Genomic DNA, 10,159 nt, shown 5'->3' on the forward strand with positions numbered 1-10,159 from the left:
TCTGATGTACAGAGAAGAATACTGGATGCAACAAGAGCATCCAATATCATGGTTAAAATATTTCTAGTCAGTAAGCTGCATATGTTCCAGTTTTGCACTGCCGCACATGCACAAGAGGGTCCAATATTGAAGTCACTTGAGCACTTCGCTGCATATAGTAAGGTGTATAATAGATGCAATCTATTTGAGCGCTCCAGCATCTGGCAGTTTCTAAGCAGCAGTCTGCTGCACATGTATATGTCAACTCCAGGAACATATATCAATGCAATCATTAGATACTGTTAGCAACTAAAATATCTTCGATCACATTGAACATGGTATATATTGGCCAGTCGGATGTGGTTTCAGTATCTGTTGCATCAACAAAGTGAAACAAGGTGCATTTATTGGCTCTTTTTGTCATGCTTATTTGTTAGAAACTTAGAAATAAATGAGATATGCAGGCCGCTTATCTTTGTTGTTTGATTGTGACAGGCTGATAAAAAGGTTCAGGGAATTGGGGTGCCAAAGCATTTTACATCAACAAAGTGAGTCAAAGCTCATTCATTGTCTATTTTTTCATGCTTATTGTGTAGAACACAATTAATAAATGAGATGTGCAGGCTATGTCTATGATTTTAGATTATGTTCGGCTGATAAATACATTCAGTTAATTGGGGTGCAAGCGGGTGGTCAAAATCAGATGAAAAGCTAATGGAAGTTTAGAAATGATCAAATGAAATATTAGCTGCAACAGGTTATGCTAAAGAGGCTTTTTATAATCCAAAGATTAACGCTTAGATCATAATGTAAAAAGCTCTTCATAAATTCATTAGTTAGACGTTAATGCGTAGGCTGTTTGTGATGCAAGGACTGGAACAAGCTTGACCGAAGGTAATTAGGTGCATTTTTTAAGAACACTGGATCTATGAATCACTTGATGTCAACCGATTTTCCCATTTTCCTGCCTCAGGAGTTTCATGTCAGAAACATGGTGACCAGTTTCGAGTCAAGTGGTTTTTGAAAGACAGACCACTCAACTATCAACATAGATTCAATTCTCAAAGATGAATTGTTTGGACGATGGCCTGTTTAGTTCTGCATCTTTCATTCTCCCCCAATTTTTTCGCCTTCAACTGCATAGAGTTACATGTGCTCTTCATGTGGTGTTGGCCATAACTTGGTTGTCTTTCTCTGTTTTTTCCTTTCATGGCATGTCTGGTGGAAAGAGTTCTATTTCAGCTGCTCCTTGATTTAAATTACACAAGTGCACCTATTGGAGCAACCACAGCTGCTGTTCTCTGTGTTGGATGGGGAGGGAGGAGAGATTGAGTCGCTTCAATTCAAAGTACCAAACCATTCCTACTATTTTGTTGCAAGCCAAGGTTTGAGATAATTTTGGCCTAGGATTGCTTCACCCTTTGAAGTCCAAGTTTATAACAGTGAGATTTAGACTGACTAGACTTGAACTATTCAAGTCCATGTTGCTTAAGTACTGAAGTAAATCAGTTCAAGTATGGGGTTGATTGGCTTTAACAACTAAAATCTTTGAATTGAACTTATTCTGCTCATTCAGGTGTTTCTCCATACCTCTCTCTCACTCAATCTGACTCCAGAGATGTTTTTGAGGTAGTTCGTTTGCCAAAGAACACAACTTGGATCATATGCATTTTTAAAGTGAAATCAGGATGTTTTAATCATAAAATTGTTGGTATATTGTGGACCATTGATTTTTTGAAGCCCTTAAAAAGTCCTCGTGCATGCAATCACATGATTCAAAAACTGTTTTTGATTAAACCAACCATGTAGATCACATATGTGTGGATTTTTTGACTATTTGATCGACAGTCCATGGTAGATACACATCTGTGCATACCAAAACCTGGTGAACACAACATACCTACAGATTTATATATAAGATGTTTTAGTCATTTCAATCAGTTGAATATTGCATGTTGGGATGGAAGCAAGTCAAGCTGCTTGTGCCTCGACTCATAAAAAGCTCATTTAAACACGTAAAATAGGCTCACAAGCTCAATATGAAAATAGGTACTCAACTCAGCTAGACTCGTATAAGTTTGTTAGGTAGTAAGAAATATATTTTAAACAAATGGTACATGTAAATTAGGGCAGGCACAAACGCAAATAAAAATAAAAAAATCATGCAAAAAAAAAAACATTAACTTGAAATTATAATAAAATCAAACAAGCGATCATGATTAATGCTAATTGAAAAACAGACAAAGAAAACCCTAAAATCCTAATAAAAATCAAATATAGATTGATTGTTATTGCTAATTGAAAAGAAAAAAACAGAGAAAATGGTTAAAACCCTAATTAGACATTTATATCATGTGAAATAATGCAAATCAAAAACCTAAATCTTAACAAAAATCATAGATCTTTCATCTATGCTAATTGATAAAAAACATTAATATTTAACAAAAATCAAACATTCATTTTCATGCTTAATACTAATTAATAAATTTAAAACACTTACAAATCCTAAAACCATAATTACATTCATGCCATTTAAAAAAATCAAATCAAAACACTAATTCCTAAAAACATCATAGATTATGCACTTATGCTATTTGATAAAAAAACACTTGATAGTTTAACCAAAATAAAGCATTCATTATTAATGGATTCATGACTAATAGTAATTAGAAAAGAAAACATAGAAAAACCCTAAAAGGCTAAAACCATAGCTAAACATTAATGTCATTCTAAAAAACCCAAATTAAAACCTTAAATCCTAGATATGCTATTAAAAAAAAGCAAAAAACCTACAAAATTCCAACCAAAATCAGGAATGCATTCATGAAATCATGTAACGTTGATTGAAAAAAACAACATAGATCTACCTAATTAGATATTCATGTCATTTGAAAAACCAAAATAAAATACCCGGTTCTGTCGTAAGACAACACATAAACGCCAACTCTCCCATGATTTCCCGGAATTTCAATTCACTTCTTTTTATTACCAAACACAAACACAAAGGGAAAAAGATGATGAAATCTCTTGTTGGTTTTCTACCATCAATGCCCTGAAGAAATCGAGTCAGGAACCCATGAAGCCATGGGTGAAGACGATCTTGTAGTTGGCGGCCTCTTTGGGGATGCCGGATTCGTGGTAGGCCAAGAAACGGCCATCCCTTAGCCGGATTCTTGGCGCAGTTGCCAGAGGGCTACCGAGGGAGCTACATATTCTTGGCAGTGGGGGTTACAGGTCAGGGTGGGCACTGCTCACCCAGACCTGTAACCCTTTGGGGAGCTTTTGTGGGTCAGGGCACCCTCCCCACAATGTGGCTCCGCCCCTGGTTACATGCATTTTTTCTATAGACAAGCCAGATTGAACTCGGACTCGTTATGAGCTCGAACTTGGCTTGGCTTGCGAATGAGCCAAGCTTAAACACTTCAAGCTCGACTCGCTCGGTTTCTAGCCTAGTAGTATGTGTGCATATACAGTTTGTTGGTGTGTGCACGTGTGCATGTGACCAAATAAGTAAAGATTTAATAAAACATAATATATTTTTTCATTTTTATTTCTAATATTTTTATTTTGTTTTTTATTCGTTTATCATTTTGCGGTTTGTTCCATGATGAACTGCCAAGTTCCCCTAAAAATTAGAAAATTAGAGAGGTATTCTAAATGAGGAATAGCTGAAGAGAAGTTTTTGGTAGAAGGAACAGGTTAGAGCCTAAGTTGGGTCCAAGCATTTATATCCAAATCTTGGTTAGGCCTAAAAAGCTCTAAACTTGGGAATGAGAGGTACGCAAGGCAGGGTGGTCGTGGGCCCCCACCCCGGGTTTTCCTCGCTTCGGCAAGGGTTCCTTGTCATAAAAAAAAAGTGAAAAGTGAATGATCAAATTCATGCATATAACATTTTATTCTTATTTAAGAAGAGTATCAAATTACTGAACCTTGTAATTTGTAAACCTCGTACAACTAAGAAATCACTACTAGTCCTAGTTGCAGTCATAGTATATGCCTCTTGCTGAATTACACTTGAAAAAAAGATGACTAAAAAACATGCTTTGGATCAAATTGATTTAATGAAAAAACTTGAATAATTATTTATCATCAATTTTTATAGTGGTATCAGCCTTTATTTTTTATTTCTATATAAACACAACTGAGCATGAAAAATACCAAATCTAATACATGTTTTCTTATGATTAAACTGTGATAAACACATTTATCAGTTGGGATCAAGCAAAAAACACTTATAACTATGATTTTAAAGGGTCTTAGCGAGGAACCTAATGAGAAAAGGTCTTAAAGCATGCATTCCTCAAAATAAAAAAGTACAATAAAGGAACCTAAAACCTTAAAAACTGAAATTTGACTTTGAATTAATAGGAATACTTTGATTTTGACAATCTTAAACCGTTTGCCTTGTTATTTCTTGAATAATCTTTCCAATGGATCAATGATTGTCCTTACAGAGAGCAGATTCAGTGATCAGACTTGAGTATTTAGCAAAGTACTTGGACCCCCAAAATGCAACATTCATCCCTCCGTGCCACCCCCCATGCATCAAATGCCGTTAAGTGTAGAGATTTTTGGAAGAAAATGGCTGTTATGTTCAAGAAAACTAGCAAATTTTGGAATTTGCTCTCTGTTTAGTGATTTCAAAAGAAAATAGTTATTCTGGTTAGCGATTTTCAAAACCACTGGTATGTTTAACGACTTGTAAAGAACATCGTAACCCATCATGCAGAACAGCCTTGTCTCAGAGATTTGCGCATGTTTGCATTGTGGTCAGAAAAGCTACTTTATCAGATTTTATCCTTAAATGCAGCAACCGATGATGCAACAGATTCAACATGAGCATACTCATCATCTATCATCATCAGCAGCAGCAGCCACCTCAACAGCAACAAAAGAAGACAGAGGGAGGACATGTAGGGATGCAAACAGTATCCAGTATGCCATTTTTATGTTTTTTGGCTGTGCCGATGACCTTCCTATGTATTTAGCTGATCTGGATCCGATCCGTTTGAATCCCTCAGGTGTTGCATTTTAACGACCCGCGTACCTTGATCACCGGATCATGTCAGATAATGGGCCTACAGTTTTTGGCATGCCATTACCTGCATCATGCCCTTTCCATTTTAAACCAACAATACATTTAACTTTCACCATTTCCAACAACCAAATTGAATTGGGAAACAATCACCATGGGGGATTTTCTAGTTTACAAAATGGTTTTCGTAGCCCCACCCTTCCTGCAACAATATGATGCCATCCCAACGCTGCCTTATGCCTACCCTTCCTGTTCTCCCAATTAATGCTCAATTTTGAAGCAAATTAATCCCATTTCAAAACTCTCTCTCTCTCTCATCCACACACACGTTGGAATTGCGTAGAAGCAAAAGAAAGACCTTTTCAAACATCCAATAAAAATTCTCAACTGTGGTGTTCCTGAATGAGAAGGAAATACAACAGAAAGGTACTTAAGATGGAAGTATACAATTTGTATTATTCTATACATTAATTGGAGATGCACTCTGAATTTCTTATCTACACCAAAACAGAGCACGTAATTCCCCTCCTTCCCTCTGACGTAATTCCTCTCCTTTCCTCTCTTCCCAACCCATATAACAAACACAGGTTTACCAACCAAAACCACCACCACCACCATCACCAACGATTTAAAAAATACAAACAAATAAATTAATTAATCAACTCATACCAACCACAGGCAGTGGCTTCAAAGAAGCAAGACGGACCATCTTCTCCCTTCTGCTTCTGGACACAGAATAGATGTAGGCCCTCAACAACCTCTTCCTAAACCTCTTCAACTCCAACTTCACATTCTGCTCATCCAAGTACACACGTTTGGTCACCTCCCACCCTTTCTTGGTCAATGATTGTGGGTCTGTCAGCACAGGGTCATCCTTATCATACTGTGCATACAATGAGCTCTCCCTTGGCAGAATCTTATACTTGATGTACTTCAAACCAAGCTTGGTAGCAGGGTCACCATAGTAAGTATGGGCAGCCCAATCTGTACCCAATGGCACCACTTGAATGAACACAGTTCCAGGCCTCATGAACAAGAAGTGGGTCATGGCTGCACCATGGACACCCACCATGACATCACTAGAGTTCAGAGATCTGTATATCTTGGCGAGCTCCGTCGTCCGCGTCGGGCTCAACACCTCGACCTCGAACCCGATCTCCTCGGCGAGCTTCACCAAGCTTTCCTGATTCAGAAGTGCTCTTGAATTTCTCCTTGAGATGATCACCAACTTGGGGTTAAAAATCAGCCTCTGCCCGGCCTCGTCTTCGTCCTCTCGCCTACCTTCTTCCTTGCGTATCCCCCTGATTCTAGGCCTGTATGCATCATCCAACAAATTGCGGAAATCGACTACGGTTTTCGGATCTTCACGCATCAGCGACGAGTTCACGGTGAGCTCGTCGTGGATGTTGAGGCCTACAATGGCCTCCGAGAAGCAGTGCCTCTGCTTGCTCTTTGTAAAATCGATGGGTGAATAGTTGGTGAGGTGGGAGAGTACGTCACCATACTTGGTTATCCACCAATTGTGGTAGTCCAAGATGACAAAGACCACCTCTTTGTTGTAGCTTTGAGAAGTGATGTACAAAGGGATGATTCCATCATTGAACTCGTGGTAGACATTGCCTGTATAGCCCCCTGTTGAGAAGAAGATAGCAGGAACAGAGTGATGAACATCACAGTGATGGTGTTGAGGGGAGCTTGATGTCTTTATGAGTGTGAGCTCATCAACGGTGTTCATAACACTTGTTTCCCATTTTCTAGTATATGGCTTGATCTTGATCATCTCTTCTTGTTCAGTGGTGTTGCTGGAGCCGGTGTAGAGAAAGATTGAGTTTGTGGAAGATATGGTCCTTATATCTCCCCTCATAGAACAAATGTCTGAACGGAAGCCGCTTCTGTCACAACACATAGTCCCTGCACAATGAAGACATTCCTGTTGTAAAACCAATCACAAGAGAGAGAGAGAGAGAGAGAGAGAGAGAGAGAGAGAGAGAGAGAGAGAGAGAGAGAGAGAGAGAGAGAGAGAGAGCCCACAGTGTTTGATATAAGAAGAAGAGAAGGAAAGGGAAATACCATTGTTGAGCATGGAAGGGCAAGAAGGGGTTAAACTCTTCTCTCTTTCATCAAGGAATGTGTCCTCCACACCTGTATGCAGGAAATAGCAAATGGGTGAGCGCTGTTTCTTAAAAAGAAGGAGAGGAAAATGGTGTTTGGGGGAAAAGGTAAGAGGCTTACGGGAGAAGAGTAAATTGGAGCCACCGAGGAGGCGGGGAGCAAACACCAGGCTGAAGGAGATGAGGGAGAAGAGAGTGAAGAGCCAGAGGACCCTTGGCTTTGTTCTTCTGTACATGTTTCCACACCCTAAAAATGTTTGTGACTCTGACAAGGGCTCTTCACCCTTGCGCTGCGGGTGATTCCTGTGGTGATGAACCATCATTTACTATTTTGCCTTCACCCCCTTCTTTGAGAGACAGAGCCAAAGATAAGAGGGAGGGAGGGAGGGAGGTAAGGGAAGGAGGAATGGAATGTGGGCTTCTTTCAGCTTGTTGGTTTCTTGTTCGAAGAGTAAGAAAGAGAGAGAACAGGGAGAGGAGAATCTCAAGTTTGTGGCTTCCTTGTTTGTTGAGCAAGCAAGCGAGACAGAGAGAGAATATATTTTGGTCATTTGATCGTAAGAGCTGGGATTGTGGTCAGAATAATAAAGCATAATGAAGAAGGTGAATATGAGGAAGCGTGTTGAAAGCTCCTATGGGTTGTTTCAATGCTGGAGTCAAATGCTTGTCAGGCTATGCCAGCTTAGAACCCCATTTCCTTCCTCTTTCTTTCTCTTCCCCTTTCTATATATATATATATATATATATATTATTTATGATAGAAATGTTTGCTACTTAATTTTTTAAAAATTGTAGTTTTTCTTTTTGCGCAGGTAATCTTCCAGATATGATCCACATGTTTTGTTTGTTTAGTAGAAACCAACCCTTGATAACGTTGCTCCATCGTTTACAATAGATTTTTCAGGAGTTGAAAAGTCAATGGCTTGCAACGTCACAACTTTGATCCTTTAAAAAAATTCTCATTTTTACATAGGAAAGATACAATTCCTACTAATTTTTACCGTACTGAACACGTTTCTGAGGTCAGATTTGGTTATATATATATATATATAGTGAGAGATATATTTAAACGTAACTTAGAGTGATTTTGTTTAAAAAAACAACAAATATTAAAAAAAGTTTTTATAAATTACGGATTGCTCTTTGTCAAAATAAAGGGCGTTCAACAGTCTCAATCCAACGGCAATATAATGATGTCAATGTGATACAAAATACAACAACGCTCATTGGTTTCCAAAACCATCTTCCAACAAAAAGAAAAGGGATAAACAAAAGACATGGGTTGGCAAATGGCAATTCACTGCACCACTATGACCCTTCTAATGATATTCCCTACTTTGCTATTGGTCAAGGTGTAAAACAAAAGTCTCCTACCTGGGCGTTGACCCTTGACACGCTTCCAGCCTGGTTGCTGTCAAGATCCGTGCCTAGGGCTCCAGTTTTAAAGGTTGGGCTCGGTTTGGTCAGACCAACATAATAACCTTGCCAAGTTGATGCCAACTCTGACCCACCTAAGAAGGCCTCTCCATCAGGTGTTTTGGGGTGCTTGACTTTTCCCAATTTAAGAAAGCCATCATGAAACCTTCTTAATAAAATATGACAATATAGCGTTGACCATATGGGTAGTTTTGTCACTTGAAGTTGTAAAGGTTTTATTTATTTATTTATTTATTTTTTGTGAAGGAATGATGAAGGTCTTATTAATATCAGTTTGAGTGCTTGACCAAGCTTTAGTGGCAATCATGGCCTTTTGGTTAATTGTCATTAAGTTTTATTAAGAGTGAAAAGGGGAGGAAGATTTCATATTCTTTATCATGCTAATGTAAAGAAGGATGATGATGGAATTAATATGCAGGAAAACATGTGATAAAATTCCCTCATCCCTGCCATCTTACTATGTGGGTGGAATAAAAAAATCAATCACTTGGTGATGTTTGCCAAGATCCAGCACTAGGTAAGAAAGTAATTATGGATGTTACCTTCTTAATTGAGGTTATAGTGATCCTATCCTTCTTAGTTTTAAGGGCATTTGTTTAGGCATAACCACATGAAATCTGGTGAAGTTCATGGATTTCAAGGTCCCAACTTCAAAGTTGTAGTCAGAGGGTATGTTTATGCAGCAAATGAAAAATGACAATATTTGGCAGTACAAATTTGGCTTGATGGTGGTCATAGTTCCCCTATTATATAGTTCATATTCAGATATTTAATGAAACTTGGCCAAATTCATGCACTCCTTTTCTTTTTGGGGAACAAAGTTAAATTCATTCACTCTTACTGCTGAGCAACTACTGACCATATTTAATGTAAATATTCAATGACAAGCTGCCCTTAACATGTCATCGAATGCAGGCAGGACCCAGTATTGTCTCATATTATTCAGCAAAATTATTCAAATATCAGCCTATGTCATCCATTGTCACTGTCATGTACCTACATCACAGGGGCACGCATGATTCGTTAGGGCTGTCATTGGGTCGGATTTGAAACGGGCACTTGACCTGAGCAATATGAGGACCGGGTTTGGGTTATGATTTTTGCCAGGTACCTGACCTGACAATACCCGAACCCAGCCACTTTGTAAAGTACTCGGGCCTGTTCATTGGATCTGCTCCGCACCCTATATGATCTTGCATGCCAGGTTGTCCCCAATGGAAGCACAAGTGATTTATTTCCCTGCAGATCGATTCCCTGTAGATAGAGAGGGATTCAATGTATCAGCTCATGTTCGTTTGCAAAAGCGTTCCCCCACGTGCTGGACACGTTGTAACTTTATGAAGTATGGGGACACAACACCATGTGGCGTATCATGACCATAGTGACAAACCTTTTTATCCGCGCAAAATCTCGTTTTTCAAAAACTTGCGAGAAATTGAAAATTTTTCATAAATCTTACTTTTTTTTGGCAAAATCTCGGTAATAAAAAAAATAAATTAAAAAAATATAAAAATTATTTTTTAGAAGAAAATATTAATAAAAATTATTTAAAAATAAAAAATACATGGTTTTTTCACAATAAATAGCTGTTTAAAAC

General features: G+C 38.4%; 1 protein-coding gene across 1 annotated transcript; it reads right to left on the reverse strand.

The window, feature by feature from the left end:
- Positions 1-5,456: 5,456 nt before the first annotated feature.
- Positions 5,457-7,852, reverse strand: LOC149814366 (xylan glycosyltransferase MUCI21-like). Its single transcript, XM_089989142.1, has 3 exons — positions 7,247-7,852; positions 7,085-7,156; positions 5,457-6,925 (listed from the first exon to the last, which is right to left on the reverse strand). Exons 1-3 carry the CDS (start codon positions 7,446-7,448, stop codon positions 5,673-5,675), a joined length of 1,527 nt encoding a protein of 508 aa, XP_089845268.1. The 5' UTR covers positions 7,449-7,852; the 3' UTR covers positions 5,457-5,672.
- Positions 7,853-10,159: the final 2,307 nt, after the last annotated feature.

This window comes from Nuphar pumila, chromosome 15, assembly GCF_984573655.1.
Source record: "Nuphar pumila chromosome 15, dmNupPumi1.hap1.1, whole genome shotgun sequence".
In the NCBI taxonomy this organism is placed as follows: domain Eukaryota; kingdom Viridiplantae; phylum Streptophyta; class Magnoliopsida; order Nymphaeales; family Nymphaeaceae; genus Nuphar; species Nuphar pumila.

Excerpts from the sequence above, each read along its gene's own strand:
- LOC149814366 (XM_089989142.1), bottom strand. The coding sequence starts at position 7,448 with ATGATGGTTCATCACCACAGGAATCACCCGCAGCGCAAGGGTGAAGAG. Across the intron at positions 7,157-7,246 it reads CTCCAATTTACTCTTCTCCC|GTGTGGAGGACACATTCCTT; the intron begins GTAAGCCTCTTA and ends TCCTGCATACAG. Across the intron at positions 6,926-7,084 it reads CCCTTCCATGCTCAACAATG|GGACTATGTGTTGTGACAGA; the intron begins GTATTTCCCTTT and ends TTCATTGTGCAG.